Source organism: Chiloscyllium punctatum, chromosome 18, assembly GCF_047496795.1.
Source record: "Chiloscyllium punctatum isolate Juve2018m chromosome 18, sChiPun1.3, whole genome shotgun sequence".
NCBI lineage: Eukaryota > Metazoa > Chordata > Chondrichthyes > Orectolobiformes > Hemiscylliidae > Chiloscyllium > Chiloscyllium punctatum.
The window spans coordinates 79,189,591-79,208,280 of NC_092756.1; the positions used below are offsets into that span (position 1 = coordinate 79,189,591).

An 18,690-nucleotide genomic window follows, 5' to 3' on the forward strand; every position below is an offset into this window, starting at 1 on the left:
CTATTTGCCAGCCCATGGCCCATATCTCTCTAAACCCTCCCTATTCAGATACCCACCCAGATGCCTTTTAAATGTAATTGTACCAGCCTCCACCCTCAGCATGAAAAGGTTACGCCTCAGGTCCCTTTTAAATTTTTCCCCTCTCATCCCTTTAGTCCTGGACTACACGGCCCCAAGGAAAAGACTTTGTCTATTTACCCTATCCATGCTCCTCATGATTTTATAAACCTCTATAAGGTCACCCCTCAGCCTCCAATGCTCCAGGGAAAACAGCCCCTGCCTATTCAGCCTCTCCCTGTAGCTCAAACCCTCCAACTCTGGCAACATCCTTGTAAACCTTTTCTAAACCCTTTCAAGTTTCACAACATCCTCCCTATAGGAGGGAGACCAGAATTGCACACAATATTCCAAAAGTGGCTTAACCAATATCCTGTATAGCTGCAACATCACCAAAATTGTCCTGTACAGGGCAAAGGTGGAACCTGAGAAAAAGTTGCAGTAAAAAATTGAGTGTGCGCTAATTGGAGACTCACCCCCCAAAAGGCAGCAGCAGTCTTGTTGTTGGTGTCCAATCTGGGTGCCCCAGAGAGATCGGTGTTGGATGAGGTGGGGGGTGGGTGGGTTGTGGTGTTGGATGAATTTGGGGGATGGGCAGGGATCGGAGTTGGACAGGTTTGGGGGGTGGGTGGGGGTGGGGGTAAAAGGAGTGGTGCTGGACGGGTTTGGGGGGGGTCAGTGCTGGAAGCGTTTGGGGAGGTGGTGTTGGACGGGTTTGGGGGGGATGGTGTTGGACAGGGTTGAGGCGGGCAGAGGGGCGGGTTTGGGGGTGGACGGGTGGCGGGGGTGGGTGGGGAGCAGTGTTGGGAGTGGACGAGAGGTGTTGGATGGGGTTGGGGTGTGGGGGGGCGGGGGTTAGATGGTGGGGGGAGGGGTCAGAGGCTAGCGTGTGGTATGCTGCTGCCTCATCTCCTGAAAGGGGAGCGGGCTTAACAGAAAACTCCGAGCCTCAGAGGAAAGGCATTGAATCAATTAACCGAATGATCAATTATCCGAACAAAATTGTGCCTGCCCATCTCATTTGGATAATTGAGGCTCCTCTGTGTAGGGTGACTTGGAGTTTATGGACAAGTGAATGGTGACAGTTGTCATTAGTAGGGTCTGGCAAGAATGCCTGAAACCAAATGGAAAGAGGAGACAGTTGACAGTTATATGTTAATTCAGGGATAACTGGGTGAGAATGTGAGTGGGTGTATGTCTGAGCGGAACAAGTAATCAGTGTGATGGAGTTTTGTGATGCTTTGTCTCTGTCTAACCAATCTTTAAGCTCTGTTGTTTAACAACTGTTATTCATTAATCCATGTGACAATTAACATTCTCCTGGATTAAGGTCTGCCGATGTCTCTTCTCATGCTGATTGGTGGTTACCTTGATTTTCTCTCTCTTTTCTTCAATGGGTTTAATATTTGTAACCCTCCAGTTCTTTGGTTTTCCTTCAATATTGAAGACAATAGGGAGGTTGTGGCCAAAATCTAGATTAGAAATTTAGGTTGAAGAGTTGTTCCATCACAGATTAATCTTACTCCCATCATTTTATTGAACTATGGTCAATTGCTCAATAATTAACGGTTGTACTCGTGTAAAAGTCAAACTTTTTAGACTATATTTAAAGGTTCAACTAAAGGATCGAGTAATACAACGGGTACAAGTTTTGAGGGGCTGAGATTCATGTTGCAGTTCGAAATACCATATTATTAGCAGAAGTCGATTTGATTGCACAACTGATCCCAGGTAAAGAAGAAAAACACAATGAATTGTGTCGCCATAGTCTTACCAGACCATAGGGGCTGCTCTCTTATTAGAAAGAAGCAACTGGTGGTGATTTAATCTGAGGGTCACCAGGCCTCAGGCAAGGGAAGAGGTTGAAAAGGAGAGTCCTTCATGGCAACCTCAGACCGGTGATAGGAATTAAATCCACGCTGTTGGCATCACACTGCTCTGCAAACCAATCATCCAGCCAACTAAGTTCAACCAATTCCCACAATGAATTACCGTAAAGGTAATTTTCAGATCAAGAGAAACAAGAATGAATTCCTGGTAGGAAATTTTATTTATACATACCAGTACGAGAATTTAACATGTCAAAGATTCATTGAAATCTTGCAAAATCACACTGTTCAACATCGTCTTGGCCTGGTATAATGGCACACTTAAAATGAAACATTTATTAAATTCTGAATGTGTAAGCATCTTGAACCTTCCCACCAAATTCTTTTGTTTCCATCCCAATTGCTCTCGTATTCTATGAACCTCACCAACATTAACAAACTTGTAAAGAATTAAAGATATATGTAGCTAATATATGTCACTTTTATTCAGATGTAATGGCACAGTTAAAATGATTAACTTTTTAACGATATTAACTTTTGGATGTATAGTGAACGAAGTGCGATAAGTACTGATAGACTTAGTACCAGTCTGAATGAATGAATGAATGAATCAAAACGTGCTGTTGGATACCAAATGGGCTAAGTAGAGTTGTGAATGAATGACTGAATAAAGACGCAATATAATAAACAAAGAGCGATGAGTAGAGTTACCGGTATGAATGAATGAATGCGATTTTGTTTAAGTGGGTTAATGGGGACATGCAAGAGGCTTGCTAGACGTAGCAAGTGGTTCCCTTTGCAAGAGGTTTACAATGCAACATAGTAGGGCCGACTTTAACATGAGATATATGGAAAATACAAGATTTTTTGGCCAAAAATAAAGTGTCAACTTTTACATGAGATTGACTTTTACACGAGTATATAAGGTAAATTTTAACTACAGATTTCCAATATTGGTAACTTTCTTAAAAAAAAATCTGTTGAAATAATAAGTTTTTCTGAATTTTATTGATTCCTCAGGGTTCTCTGACACTCCTCAATGTGCACTTCCACTCTTCCCAGTGTTATAACCTGCTCTTCACTAGGAGGATGACATTAAATGGATTAGGGGATTCAGGGAATATGTGGCAACAGAATATAGGACTTGTGAGGTCACGTTGTGACTACATAGGACACTGGCTAGGCCTGTTTCAGAGTATTACGTTCAATTCTGGTCTCCCTGCTATAGGAAAGATGTTGTGAAACTTGAAAGGATTCAGAAAATATTCACAAAGATGTTGCGAGGGTTGGAGAGGTTGAGCGATAGGGAGAGGCTGAATAGGCTGGGGCTATTTCCCTGGAGTGTTAAGAGGATGAGGGGTCTTTATAGAGGTTTATAAAATCATGAGGGGCATGCATAGAGTGAATAGCCAAGGTCTTTTCCGCAGAGTAGGGGAATCCAAAACTAGAGTACATAGGTTTAAGATGATTAGATTAGATTCCCTACAGTGCGGAAACAGGCCCTTCGGCCCAACAAGTCCACACTGACCCTCCGAAGAGTAAACCACCCAGACCCATTCCCCAACTAATGCACCTATCACTATGGGCAATTTAGAATGGCCAATTCACCCGACCCTGCACATCTTTAGACTGTCAGAGGAAACCTGAGCATCCGGAGGAAACCCACGTAGACACGGGGAGAAGGTGCAAACTCCACGCAGACAGTAGCCCGAGGCTGGAATCAAACCCGGGTCCCCGGCACTGCGAGGTAGCAGTGCTAACCACTGAGCCAAAATGCCGCCCCATGAGAGGGAAAAGGTTTAAAAGGACCTAAGGGGCAACATTTTCACACAGAGAGTGGTGCTTGTATGGAATGAGCTGCCAGAGTTGGTGGTGGAGGCTTGTACAAATAAAACATTTAAAAGGCATCTGGATGGGTTTAAGAATCGGAAGGGGTTAGAGGGATATGGGCCAAATGCTGCAAATGGGACTAGATTAATGTATCATATCTGGTCATCATGGACGAGTTGGACCAAAGTGTCTACTTCCATGCTATATATCTCTGACTCTATAACGTGGTCTGGAGTTACAGCTAGTGATAGTAGAGGCTCCACTTGTCTTTCTGCCACATGACTAACCAGGAATTCTCCCCCCTCTTACAATTTGCCAAAGGCAAGTGTTGGAAGGATTTTCAGGTTTAAACCTAAATAAGTTTGGCTGCATTAGGAACAAATGTTCCTTAACCTAGAACCTTGGGTTCAAAGGTTGAGAAAGAACCCGCTGTGCCACAAACTACTCAAGTCAATTCTGTCTTCACCTGATGTCCATACACAGACCTCCCACAAGGGGTCACTGGACAATGATCTGAAGTAGAAACGTAGCTCGCTTGTTCCTCGAATAAGCAAAGGACACAAAAACGTATCATGACAGCCCAGTCCAAGGAAACTTAACTCAGCACAGGTAAGGGACTGAACCTTGGACCTTTCCTAGACTGCATGAGTCAGCCACTTGCTGAATAAGCTGCCTGAGGCATTGAGAAAGCTAATTTGTTTTCCTTCAGATGAGAACCATAAAGCAAACAGTGTCTACAGTAAGACCAGAGAGACAGAAAACACCAACAAAACCAAAGAGTATGCCAATTTGGTGGGAGAACACATACCAAGAGGAAGCAACCAAGGAGAAACAGGGATGTAAATGCAGACAACAAGAGGGAAGAAGATGATGAGTACACAGAAGGATAGTGTGTGCGTGGAATGCGAAAGAGAAGAAACAGAGAAGTGAGCAAATGAGTAAAAGAGAAACAAGTGGAAGAGACGAATGAAAGGAGTGGGAGAAAAAGGTCCGCAACTAATTTTCCCGATGACACTCACCATTGCTGATTCATGTATGAGAAGCAACCACTTCACTCAGGTCTGGGAGTCTGCGAGAATCCATGGAACTAAATCCTTTATATAGGTCACCATCTTCAGGAGAAAGAAAGAAGGGCATAAAATGAAAGCGCTTCTCCTTGTCACTGTCACCAATGAAACTAATAAGAGCTGGGTATAACAGGAACTCCCAAACTCTTCTGGGCAGCATTCATCAGACAAATGATGGGTTATTCAAGAAATGTATTTTAATGGCTTGGACTTCACACAAAGTAACTTAGAGCGGAAATGTGTCACAGGACGATGGCAAAAAGTCTTTCTCCAAATAGAATTAGAACTAGGTTTATTGTTATATCTATTCACAAATACAATGAAATGTTTACAGTTTGCCATTGGAATGATTCTCCTGTTCCTCAGATGCTGACTGACTGGCTGTCCTTTTCCAGCAGCACACTCTCGACTCTGATCTCCAGCATCTGCAGTTCTCACTTTCTCCCTCTGAGACAGGTAGTCATTCTGAGCATTGCATTGGCACCAAGGTCATTGAGATCTGCTGTAGATAGTGAAGGAACAACTTCTCCAATTGTATGTAGACATGTGCAGCTGCAATGGTGTATTTGCTGTTCACATTTACCATATACGATCAGGGTAAGAAATGTTGTTGTGAACATTGAGTATTAGCGCTCTGCTGTCCAATGCTCAGTTCTGGCAGTGATGTGGCAATTTCATCATTTGGGCAGCACAGTGGCTCAGTGGTTAGTACTGCTGCCTCACAGCGCCAGAGACCTGGGTTCAGTTCCCGCCTCAGGCAACTGTCTGTGTGGGGTTTGCACATTCTCCCCCTGTGTCTGTGTGGGTTTCCTTCCACAATCCAAAGGTGTGCAGATGAGGGAATTGGTCATGCTCAATTGCCTGTAATGTTAGGTGAAAGGGTAAATGTCAGGGAATGGGTCTGGCTGGGTTGCTCTTTGGAAGGTCAGTTTGAACTTGTTGGGCCGAAGGGCCTGTTTCCACACTGTAAGTAATCTAATCTTAAAGTGAAATTTTAGTTTCCGTAATTTCACCTTTGTTTTGTTCTCTTGCCTGTTACCACTTCAGATTAAATTTTTTTTAGCTAATGGAAGAGTTGTTTGAATGTGAAGTGACATTAGTCTTTGTATTGGATTACTTTCCATGCATTCAGTAAGTTTATTTCTCCACTGAAGGTATGCTCTGTATAAATCTGTGCTGGATTTGCTCAATTTCTTTATGATACTTTTGGTGACTTTCTCTGCCACCTCAGCTTCTCCATTTGACTGGACATTATGTATAGATGATGTATGGTGTTGAACCTCCTAATCCTTTCTGAAGTGACTGAATTCTTCAGTCATCTCATTGCAATGTTTGGAATGCTTTAGGAAGTAAAGTGTGCTATCAGATGCACAACAATCTCACTGGCAGTCATTGACATCGCAAGTTTAATTCTCAGTGGTCAGAATAGTAGTTGATATTGTGACAGGATGTGATTTTAAGAAGGATTTGATCTGTCATGTTTCTTTTGAAAGCAAGCATTGTCAACTTGGAGAACTGTCTGATCTGAGCCCAGCTAGCTTTGTTATTTTTTTCAATGGTTGAACAATAGAGGCAGCATGAAGGGGTGGGTCAAATCCCCACGGAACCAGAATTTTAGTTTAACTTTCTGCAGTTGCTGAGGGGTTGAAGTTGGATATGGAAGTTGTTATTCCTCTCTCTGTTTCAGCTAAAAGCTTGGGTTCTCTTCCTGCCATTTGTCTCACAGGTGTTTCTATCTGTTTTACTGAGTTTGCCTTTGCCAAGGGTGTTTTTATAGGATGTTACTATATTGGAATACTTGCTGTTTGGTAGTTAAATAATCTACTATTTTAAGAATTTCAGTCAAGTTAAGCTATTCTAATTCTTTCTTTTGTTTGTATTTTAACTACAGTGTAAGAATAAAGTGTGTTTTGCTTCAAGCCTGGTAGTTGTGACCAATTGAAGTGAACCCAGAACACGCCTTACACTTGTTTAAAAAATAACAAAGTTGAGATCCAGGCTATCTTTTTCATGTACTTGAAGGGGTTTGGTCTGGTTCATAACAACAGTGAAAAGTTAATCAGTTCCTGTGAGAACAGAGGTCTATTCCAAGTGACAGTTTCTGGAGATGCAGAAATTCACTAAAGCCCCTTAGACAACGCCTTCCAAACCCACAACCACTTTCATCTTAGAAGGACAAGGGCAGCAGATACATGATAATCTCACCACCTGCAAGATCCTTCCTTAGCCACTCACCATCCTGACTTGGAAATACATTGCCAGTGATCCAGTATAACTGGGTCAACATCTTGAAATTCTCCCTCTAATGGTTTTGTGGGTCTACCGACAGCACATGCATTGCAGCGGTTGAAGGAGGCAGCTCACTAGCACATTCTCAATGGTAACTAGGAATAGGCAATAAATGCTGGCCTAGACAGCAAAGCCCATGTCCCACGAATGAATAAATAAAAATCTCCATTCTCAGCAGGACCGGTGCAGTAACTTCAGGCCATTTTCCAAACACCTAATTATTTGCATCAATATTTGCTTCATGGCAAAGTGATTATTTCTCATATGAGTGTGAGATAGTTGATTGGACCGCAGTTGAACCTAACTCTATCCTGCATCAAGGATAACTATTTATCCTTTCCTTTCAAGGAAGCACAGAGCCCAGCTATAAATCCCCAGTTACTGAAATCATCTCACTGAGCACAAACCCACCTACAGGTTCAATGCACTGCACATTTTTAAACACACTTGCCTTGCTGTTGCTACCTGCAGCACCTTGGGCCAGGAGATCTGTCATGCTAATGTGATTTGTGCCATTCTGCAACATCTGCCATTAAAGTACACCTAGGTTAACACCACTTTCTGCAGTCCCTTCACTTTAACCTCTACAAGAGATTTCTATAGCTTTGCAGTTCTGCTCAAATGGAATGAAAATACTCACATACTTTTGCGGCTGTCACTTTTAAGAATTCCTTTTGTATTTGCAAGCACCTCTTCACTTGTCTTAGGGTCTGCAGAGGGAAATTTAAGAATAGCGTCTTAGCACCCATGTTTCAAAAAATGCCTCTATTTTCTTCCAGAGACTTACTTCTTGTCTAGTTTTCTGAGACATGTAGGAAAGAGGTTGGAACACAACATCTTTTAAGTCATAAGTATTCACCCACTTGCACTTACAATATGGTTTTACGTCAATCTCCTCTGAGGTCTTCGCGAGAAATACACTCCCTGACATAATCTGGAGACAGAAAAGCTGGTTGCCAAGTTTCTCTTCATAAAAGTAAGCTTGTGATGGTGAAACATTTTTAGGAGGACATAAGAGACACTGTAGAAATACAAATTGCTTTTTGTTCCCTTTAACATACTTTCATTAAATCACGCATGGGACACCATAATGTGTTTTTAGTCTCTTTGATTAAAGATAAACAGGGCTGCTTTTTGAGAAGGTTCCTCGAGTGGCATAAGTTGCAATTAGTTGCTTATTATGGAACTCTGAAACAGTGATCACTAAGTCCAAGATTCAATTGCCACATTGTGCTGAGTCAATCACCTTGGTCACAGCACTGCAAAAGGGTGTCATTAAGAATCAGCTGGAGGAAACATTCAAAATAAAAATATAAATTGTGAAAGGCCAGTTAACATCTTAAAAGAGGAAGGCCAAGCCAAAACTTGAGTGTAGGCCTTTTGTCAAACAGCTACCTTCAGCCGGATTTCTCTTTCTGATTATTATCCTAGTAGGAAATTCCACACCTGAGGAAGACCAACTATGTTCCACCGCAATGCATTCCAAAATCAGATTGTTGGCAATCCCTTGATTTACATAGGCGTCTCCTTCGGGTCACAACTACCTACCGCGAGTCTTAATGTGACTGATCTGAACAGGCCAATTCCTGACCACAGATCACTGAACACGAGGTAATTGGACCTTGTGCAGAATTTGCTTTCTTTTCTGCTGCTGCTCTGTCTCATCATGAAGATGCTGAGTGTCAAAATGTGAGAAAGCTTGAAAGACACGTTATCACATTTTGAACAAGTGATCGATGACAAGATCCACTCAGTTAATGGTTCATTCTGTCCTTCTTCAATTATAGTTTCAGAGTGCCTTTGCAACATTTTCCTAACCTCCGCTGGATCACTGACCTTTTGAGTGGTGACAGAATAGAATCTTATTGGGGAGGTGGCTTTCTATTGTTGATTTTGTAGGGTCCTCCTGTTTAACACAGAATATAACAAAAACATTACTTATGAAATTTCTCTCGCACTCTCATATGTCACTGATCCACAATCCAGGTCTCACTGCAGTAGGGGAGTCTGGTGACAACTTCACTACATACCAGGATGTGTGTTGACCTTTACTGAAAAACACTAGCTGTTGTAGTTTGTAGGAGGTTGAGCTAATGCAGCTGATCTGGCTTTGGACTCCTCTCAATGGTGGCCTATTGAGAGACCTGGCTACTTGAGGCATGGGAAGTGCTCGCCGTATTCTAATCTCCACTTCAACGTACATGACAGGTGGAATATTTGGCTGATCAGGCATGGGTTGATAGGAGTTTTGTTTTGGCAACATTCAAGACAGGCTGGGTCTCTCATATACAGATTTGAAGAAAGCAAGAGAGGTTTGCATTTCAGGACAGAGTGGGCAACAACACTGGAATCTTCAAGAAATTGTAGATCATAATTATCTATAGTGGTCAGTTTAAGTTTGGCATCAAAGTGAGTAATGTTGAAGAGATCTCCGTTTGGGTGGTATTTAATACCCTCAACAGAGGGCTAAAATGTCAATTTTTTAAAAACTTATTCAGGGGATGTGGGCATTATTGGCGTAGCCATCTTTTATTGTCCATCCCTAATTGCCTATGAGAAGGTGGTGGTGAACTGCCTTCTTGAACCACTACAGTGCATATGCTTTAGGCAGACCTACAACACCATTCGGGATGTTGACCCAATGACACTGAAAAAACAGTAATACATGGTGTATAGCTACATTCACGATGCCATTAGAGAGCGAGTTCCAAGATTTTGTATCCGCAATACTGAAGGAATCCAAGTCAGGATGATTTAAAGGTGCTGGTGTTGAACTGGGGTGGACAAAGTTAAAAATCACACAACACCAGGTTATAGTTCAACAAGTTTATTTGGAAGCACTAACTTTTGAGGCACTGCCCCTTCATCAGGTGGTTGTGGAGCAGGACCATAAGACACAGAATTTATCACAAAAGGATTACAATGATATATCATTACAGCTCCATGACAAACAAACTTAGATTAAGTCTTTCTTCTTTTAGAGTGCTAGTTTCAGTTCTTTAATATGTAAATCCCAGAACTCCTTTTAAGTTACAATCTAAATATAGCTTCAGCTTTTCTAACAATAGGTGCCATCTCAGCTCAGACAATGCATTAAAGGGGTATGGTTAAAGTCTGACTGTGTCCCAAAGCTGAATCAGACTGGTTCTATCTCTAAAATGGGTCTTACATGGATTTATGTAGTTTTTGAGCAAAATAAAACGTAATTCTGCAAATATAAATTCACCCCATAAATATATATGTGTGCTCGTGCAGAAGAGACGGAGTGAGTGTATGTATGTGTAAAATTGGTCGTGTGAGTGAGTGAGAGAGTGAGTGAGTGAGAGAGTGAGAGAGAGAGAGAGAGATGGGGTATAAGCCAGAGAGACGGTGTGTGTGTGGATGTGAGTGCGGAGGATGCATCATGGGTACGAGAGACAGCTTGTGCATGAGAGGGTCTACGTGAGTATGTAGGTGAGTGTGTAAGAGAGAGTGAGAGAGAGTGTATAGTGCAGTGGGGTCACCTGTAGTGTGACATGAACCAAAGGTCCTGGTTGAGGCCAGCCCCATGTAAATTTACCATTGTAAATCTCTTCTGAACCCCTTCTAGCTTACTATCTTTCCTGTAACAGGGTGACCAGAACTGGACACAGTAGTCCAGAAGATGCCTCACCAACACCCTGTACCTCAACATAATGTCCCAACTCAAAAGGTCTGAACAATGAACGCAGGCATGGTAAAAGCTTTTTAACCAACCTGTCTATACATATTGCAAACTTCAAAAACTTATGTACCTGAATCCCTAGGTCTCAAGTTTTCCTCATCCATGTTCACTGGTGATTGCTTTAAGTTTCTCTTCCTTTGCACCCAATTTTGAGATGCTTGCTGTATCTTTTATTATGATGGATACAGGACACTTGTTCAGAATAATCTGGTGTCCCATAAATTCCCAGACTTATCCTCTAAGAAACCTATGTCCACTTTAGCAAGTTACTTCCATTGCATACAAGCAAAGAAGCTTTCACTGTCTGAATTTATATTCCTTGATCATTTTCACTCAGCCTCCAGTTTCTCCTTTTTGTTAAGTCATCCATAGCTGGTTTCTAAGCTTTTCTCAATCCTGAGCAACCAGTAACTGAAATGTAACATTGTACATCTTCATTGTCTTCATCCAGCTGATCGCTTATATGAAATTACCAGTTCCTGTTATAGCAATTAGTGGTACTAAAGAATTTATGTAATGTCTTTTGTCCCCTTTCATCCACTTTTCAACGAATGAAACATTTTTGAGATGCAGTCACTGTTGTAATTAAACACAGCAGCTAGTTTGCACACAAGCTCCTACAAATAGCTGTGATCATGACTAAATATTTTCTGTTATTAATTGAGTGATAAATATTGTTGATGAGGATACAATGGAGAATTCCCCTGTTCCTCTTATTCAAGAGCAAAATAGCCATGGAGTCTTTTACACCCACTCTAAAGGGCAGGTGTTTTAACATTTCAGCCAAAAGACAGTACCTCTGACAGTGCAGCACTCCCATGGTTTAGTACACCACTGAAGTGTCAGCACAGACGACATGCTCATGTCTGATATAGGTTCTGGACACACCAAATCCTGATATTAAGGAGAGAACGTAACCTAATAACACACAGCTAGCAGGAAAAATCCACTGCCACTGCAGAAATTAAGTTAACACAGCCCAGAATAGGAATCAAACTCAGATCTTTCTGCATTCAGGCTAGGTTAAATATTGATCCTCACTCCACTTCAAAGCTCACTTCCATGGTGGAATCAAAATAAATTACAACAGTCTGCGCTGTTCCAAGGATAGGAGCTTCAGCTGTTGTAAACAGATTAGCAAAGTTGAAATTTGGGGAAGAAAAGGTTGAAAGGAGATTTTATCGGTGTTTAAAATCATGAGGGGTCTGAACACTGGATGTTACCATTAGTTGGAAGGATCAAGTAGACAGCAGAGAATTTATTTCATGTAGTCAATGGTTAAAGCCTGGTATATGCTTAGGGAGTAGTGGGAGCAGGTTCAATCAAGACATCAATCCAGGTAGAACTAGATCAGTACCTAGACAGGAAAAATGTCTAGGGCTGCAGGGAGAAGGTGGGAGAGTGACACTAGCTGAATTACTCAGCATCAAAGTAGCCCTGCAGTGTGGAAGCAGGCTATGCAGCCCATCGGATCTGCACCAATCCTCTAAAGAGCATCCCGCCCAGACACCACCTCACCCCCTAATCCCCATAACCCTGCATTTCTCATGGCTAACCTACCTAGCCTGCACATCCCTGGACATTATGGGCAATTTAGCTTGACCAATCCACCTAACCTGCACATCTTTGGACTGTGGGTGGAAACTGGAGCACCTAGAGGAAACCCATGCAGACACAGGGAGAATGTGTGAAGTCCTAAGAGCAGGTGCAGACAATGAAGAGCTGAATGGCCTTTTACTGTCCAGTAAGAATTTTGAAATTCTCAGTGCAGAGGGATGAGGATTGAGAGATTAATTCAGAACAGAAGGCAACAATTGACATTATACAAAATATGGTTTATTGACATAATCATTGTTCATTACAAGGATTACCCCCTTACAATTTAGCAAATATAAATACTAACAAAGTCTCAGTGAACAGATTATGTTTCAGATTGACCATCCAATTAATTAAAAAGCGCAGCAATCCCCAAACTAGAAAATGCAAGTTACTAATCTCTGCTCATTATTTGCACCAGTTCTTCTGTACAGAGTAAGTAATTTATTTCTCATCTTGTTGATTATCCAACACAGTTGCTTTGTGGCACAAAACATGTTCATTGCTGGAAAGAGAGAGGGCTATGTTGCTGAAGGTTTTCATTGTGCACCCATAAGGACAGATGCAAGAATACCAAAACTCAACAAGACAATGATTACGATTGTTTGACAAGTCAGCTCTGATTGGCTGAGATGTTGCCATGATTCTAGCCATTGCTGTGATCATTTCACATTTGGCATTCTTGTGCTTGTCCTGATGAGTGAGAGACAAAGAACGTCAACACCACGCCTCTCTTTTCAGCAATGTTCAAGGTTGCTTATATTAGGTAACTTCTTTGTTGTCAAGTTCCTGGAACTAATATTGGAACAGTGCACTTTCCTGCACATTAGTAGACATGTAGGGATTCAGCAGAAGGTAACAAATCTTCATTATGCAGTTTGCTGGACTGACTGCTTTAAAAGCTGGAAAATTCAAAATAAAAATGCTGGAAAGGAACAGCAAGTCAGTTTGGCATCTAAAGGCAGGGCTTAGGCCATGTCCTTCATAACATTCTACTTCAAGACAGCTGGTGAAGGGCTAGTGATTTTTCTCCTTTACACTGATGAATTGAATATGTCTGATATTTTCCTGTCAGTAACAGGCCAAGGCTGAAAATGTACTCTACGGAGTATAAAAGAAAGGAGGATTTAATTGAGGTTCCAAAAGATTTAAATAAGTAGAAACAGCTTCCACTGGTGCAAAGGTCAGGAACTAGTGGACACAGATTTAAGTTGCATGATCCTTTAAGCTGCCCAGTAACAGACTGCTGTAGGCAGGCAAGCAAAAAACTGACATAACCAGTGGGCCAGGAGTAAGTCATTCATTGATTCATTTAAAGAAAATGAAAGAAAGCAAGCAAAGGGTGGGAAAATGAAGAGTTTTTAAAAAAGTCAAAAACTGCAGATGCTGGAAATCAGAAACAAAAACAGAAATTGCTGGGGAAACTCAGCAGGTCTGGCAGCTTCTGTGGACAGAGTGACAAAGTTAATGTTGTCAGTCCAGTGATCCTTCAGAACACGCTGCTATTAATATCCAGCAAACCCTGCAAGACATTTTACACATGAACAGCTGTAATAAAGAGGCTGCAATGCCCACCACAGTTCAGCTGCTATTACTCACCAACTCAGTGTTTTGATATACCAGAGGCCACCTGCAAAGCTATACATAATTTAAGTATAGTTGGAACGCAGCCAGTAAATAGTAAGAAGTATGAAACATCAAATAAAGTAACTTGTCCCGCGTGTGTTTCAGTTCAACCCAATAGAAAAGGCAGTTAAGACTCAGAAGTAAATCTGCATCTCCACTGTTAGCATATGCATTGAAGGTGAAGCCAGAAAGTTGCAGAGAACAGGGATGGGAAAGGGAGAACAAAAATTACCAACAAATTGATATATTCGCATTCTACTGAATTTATAGACCAGTTATTCTCACAATCTCTTACTGTTTATCCTCTATTATTAAAAATTACATTTTATTATTGGGTTTGGTAGAGGATCATCAACTTTGAAGGCCCTTTAAGTTACTGAGCACAGGTAAAAAATAACTTTGTAATGATGCATATCGATCTCAAACAAGATATTATAAAAATATAGACAAATATACATACTTGCATTACATCACAAAATACTTCACAATTTATACACATTTGAAGAACATGAATTAAAAATTTAGTTTCCATGATACATATTAAAATCCAAATTTCTTGCTAGTGAACTGAAGAGGATTTCTTGACAGACCTGCACTAATGTAGCCACTAGCCTGCACATCATGATTAGAGATACAAAGAGCAAGCAGGGGAGGGGCTCAGTGTCCACACTGCAACTGCAGAATGTGCAATGACTTCTTTCACATACTCACTTCATTTCATTTCTGACAACTGACTTCAATCACATTTATCTATGTATTAAAACATGTACATGCAATTCATTCTTCAAGTTTTTAAATTTCAAATAGCTTTAGTTTTAACCTAGATTTGTTGAGAATCTAGACATCAAAACCCTTCAACTGCAATACTACCAATCACTCTCTGGTATTCCCTAGAAACCATCTGAATCCTTGATTTAACAGCATCTAATTAATCCCAGCTATCAAGTTAATCTTCTTGATTCTACAGTTTGCAATCGTAGGTCTCTTGTGGTGTGATGACACTATCCTCACCTCTGGGTCAGAAGGTCTGAAGACAAGATCCACTTGCTCCAGAGAGGTGTGTGAACAAGTTAAATTAAAAAATATCTATCCTGCAATTATTCCTAGGCAATGCCCATTTCCCATATAATCCATCTGAACCCTGTGATTCTACATGGGTTCAGAGTGAGGAAAGATCTCTCTTCAAAAAAAAACACAAAGCCTATACTCAAACAGAACAGCAGACACCAGAAGGCAGTGCATTGACAAAGAAAAACTTACTTCAACTAAACATGATCATACTCGCAGGTTTATAAAATTACTTGGAGGTACACAAAAGGGAATTCTTCTTGAAAGCTGCACTTACTCTACAGATCAAAAATTAAAGTTTGCCTTGCTTAAAAGTGGAAAACAAATGCCAGGACCAAAACGGAATCTGAAGACTTTGTTAATAAAATTAGAAATCTCAGCTGGAAATAAAAGGAATCCATTTCCAACTTTGCCTTCCTGCTTGTGTTATAGGAGTAGTTACACAGCACAATAAAATAATGAAATTGAGTATATCTGTAACAAAGGTCTAATGTCTATGAGTTGGACTCAGCTTTTTTGCTTAAGAGATAGAGGGACAGAGAGGCAGCAGGAGACAGTATGAGAGGCAGGCAGAGTGAGAGAGGACAACAGCAAGCAATAACAAAGAGAGACGGAGTGGCAAAGAGAAGGATGAAGAGAGGTACCAGGTGGGAAGAAAGCTTGAAAATTACAAATGAAAACAAAGCGCTGAAAAGGATTATTAAGTCAGTCAGCATCTAAGACAGAACGCTTGACAACATCTCATTTAAACTTAGTGAAAGGATAGTGATCCAATTTTTTCTTCAGACACTGATGAATTGTATGGCTGAGTTTTTTGCTCTATCAGGTGTGGACTAAGGCAGCAATTATTCTTGTTGCGGCATAGAAAAGGAGAATTTCATTGCGGGGAAATGAGGTGGTGAAGGAATTTGAAAAGGACTAAAATAAGTCAGAAAAAAGTTTCCGCTGACACAAAAGTACAAGGGCAATGCACCATCACCTCAAAGGAAGTTAAGGGTGGGCAAATGCTTGCTCAGTTAGTGAGGCCTATATACCGCAAACAGCTAACATTAAAAACAGTTGCATTTATTTATTCACCATCTGAAGGATTCCCACCTTCAACGATAAAGCAGCACTCTCAGTACTGCAAAAAGAACATGAGCTGAAATGTTTGATCCCAAATCTCTAGAGTGGAACTTGAAATTCTCATGAGAGAGAGTGCTCAAATGAATTAGTTCGCAAAGGATTAGAAAGTCAGCAGGAATAAAATGCTTGAAACAGAAACAAACTCCTATTTCTGCACAAACTCTCAAATGCTCCAGTGCAGCTTTGCCATTGATACTGGTTTCTCTTCTGGAGTTGTTTTCTTCTTGTCGTCATTAGATTTCACCCAATTATTAAATGGTAAGAATGGAGCTTTCACTAAGGATTCAGCAGGGTAGATCTAGTAGATTTCAGTCTCAAACTTCAGTCTAGACCAAAGCAATATTGAGGAATTTACAATTAACTTCTGTTTCTTGGTCAGAAATTAGGAAAATATCCCAGAATTACAACCCTTTAAGGTGTCTGTGGAAATATGACTCAGTATCACCCAGCCACTGTCTCTTCCACCCTCCCTGGATAGGGTGAATGTAGAGAGGATGTTTCATCATCTCTTTCAAAACAAGGGTCGCTCATTTAAGGTTGAGATCAGGAGGCAGTTCTTCCCCATAAAGGTCATTGAACGTTTGGAATTCTCTTCTTCAAAAGGCAGTGGAAGCAGCAATCTTGAATATTTTTAAGCTGGGATAGATGGATTCTTGATAGGCAAGGCAGTCAAAGACTATCAGATTAGGCTGGAATGAGGAGTAATCAGGTCAGCTATGCTGGTATTGAATGGTGCAGCAGGATCAAACGCTTGAATGGCCTACCCTGCTCCTTGTTCATACGTTTTCACATACACACTGCAGGCAAGCTGTGTGGCTCCTACGCTTGGTCAGCCCGTTAGCTGGATTCCAACACTCGCACGAGCAACAACTAAATGGCCAAGCTTCTGGAGAGCAGCAAATTACCATTACAGACAAGCAAGGAGACACTGCATTTAAGACAACAGGTGGGTTACTGAGCAAAGGGTAGAACAAAGGAAGATGGGAAGGTAAAGCAAAGTCCCACTGTGATGTGGATTCATTCAGATCACAAGATATGAGGTTTGACGACCTGCATCAAGCTAACTCATCCTCAATGAGATAATGACAGCATCTCCAAATGTTTGTTATCATGTACTGGTAAAGAACAATTGAGAATAAGCACAATTCTTGCCACTGACCACCAGCAGTGGCATCGGTAGAATCTAACGACCAGGTAGAGGAGGCTGAGCTACAATGTCTTCCTTCACCACCATAAAATTAAATCACTGATCTGTGCTCAAGTTCCCTCACAAAGAATGGTAAATGGGTGAGATAAAGGACTTAAGGGTAATGGTATAAACACCTTCAGGGACAGGAGGAAATCAGTTTAAATGCTATACACTTAAGGCTGTCAAATCGGAGTACTGAATACCATACTAATGTTTTACAGAAATCTGACACTCCTGTACAGACTGTACTTTCTAAAACACACATTGGCCTTTTTCAGCCACAATATTTTTACCGCCTTAGTACTGCAGAACTCTCCTGGCTGATTAATAAATCATAACCTTTTTTGGCAGGCTGGAATTAGGAACAAAAGAATCCTAGTGTAAAATGCTTCTGGTGGCAGGAACCAGTCCTAGCCAGTTTAAACCAGTCAGATCCACTCAATCCAGCTCGAGGTCTAGGGCTCCCAGTTGCAGTTCTCCTTCTCCGACACCAGTCCAAAAAGACACTTACAGGGTCGAAGATTAGCCGGTTCACATGGGCACACTGCAGTGTCAGAAGCGATGTTGCGCTCACTCAGTCCACTGGTTCCTGCTTAATGTTTTCTACAGGGATCAGCAGGTTGCTGGGGTCCAGTGGCGTTGATGAATCGACTGTCTCCTCCTTCACCTGTACTGCAATAACTGAGACAGAATTCAAAAGGAGAAAAATCCATTTAATTGAGGGGCACTATCATTTCAATGTTAATTAAAATGAAATGTTAATTAAAAGGATGATCCTAGACCACCCACACTGGCTTCTGATTTGGAATATTTGCAGGTAAATCACCTGACACCTTTGCCTCAGAAAGTAGTTTTGTTTACTATGATATGAGGAGCTGAAACAGCCGTTGAAAGATCTGGAAGAAAAAGGAGCAATATAAAAAGAGAACTATCCATCAGACAAATTTGCTGGCCAAAACTAACTGTTGTTCTGAAAGATCCTATCCTCTCATTCTTCCATGGTCTTGTTCCATGCTACCTCCGTAACCCTGAAGCTTTCCAGAAGCCCATAATTCACAAGAATCTGGAGCAGGAGCAGGCCACTTAGCCCCTCGAGTCTGCCCTGTTTTCAATAATTGATTCACCAATATTTTCCTATCTGTTACACAGATAGGTAGGTCTAGATAGTGGATGGGAAACATTGTTCCTGTTTGTAGAAGGTCCAAAAATGAGAACATGACTTGTAAATTAGAACATATCGAGTGAGAAAAACACTCACACAATGAATGGTTCAGGTCTGGAATGCATTCCCTGGAAACGTGGTGGACAGGT

At 41.3% G+C, this 18,690-nt stretch overlaps 1 protein-coding gene across 6 annotated transcripts in view; it reads right to left on the reverse strand.

Annotated features, from left to right (window-relative positions):
* Nucleotides 1-4,735: 4,735 nt before the first annotated feature.
* Nucleotides 4,736-18,690, reverse strand: part of l3mbtl2 (L3MBTL histone methyl-lysine binding protein 2) — a 106,748-nt gene continuing 92,793 nt past the window's right edge. For 4 of the 6 annotated variants that reach the window (XM_072588531.1, XM_072588526.1, XM_072588525.1 and 1 more), the window contains 2 exons: nucleotides 7,717-7,782; nucleotides 4,736-4,828 (listed from right to left, as the gene is read on the reverse strand). In XM_072588531.1, coding sequence (XP_072444632.1) covers nucleotides 4,746-4,828; nucleotides 7,717-7,782 — 149 coding nt within the window. In that variant the 3' untranslated portion in view covers nucleotides 4,736-4,745. Of the gene's footprint in view, nucleotides 4,829-7,716; nucleotides 7,783-12,589; nucleotides 18,061-18,690 lie in introns of those variants that run through there. The other 2 variants (XM_072588533.1, XM_072588527.1) reach the window with 1 other exon arrangement.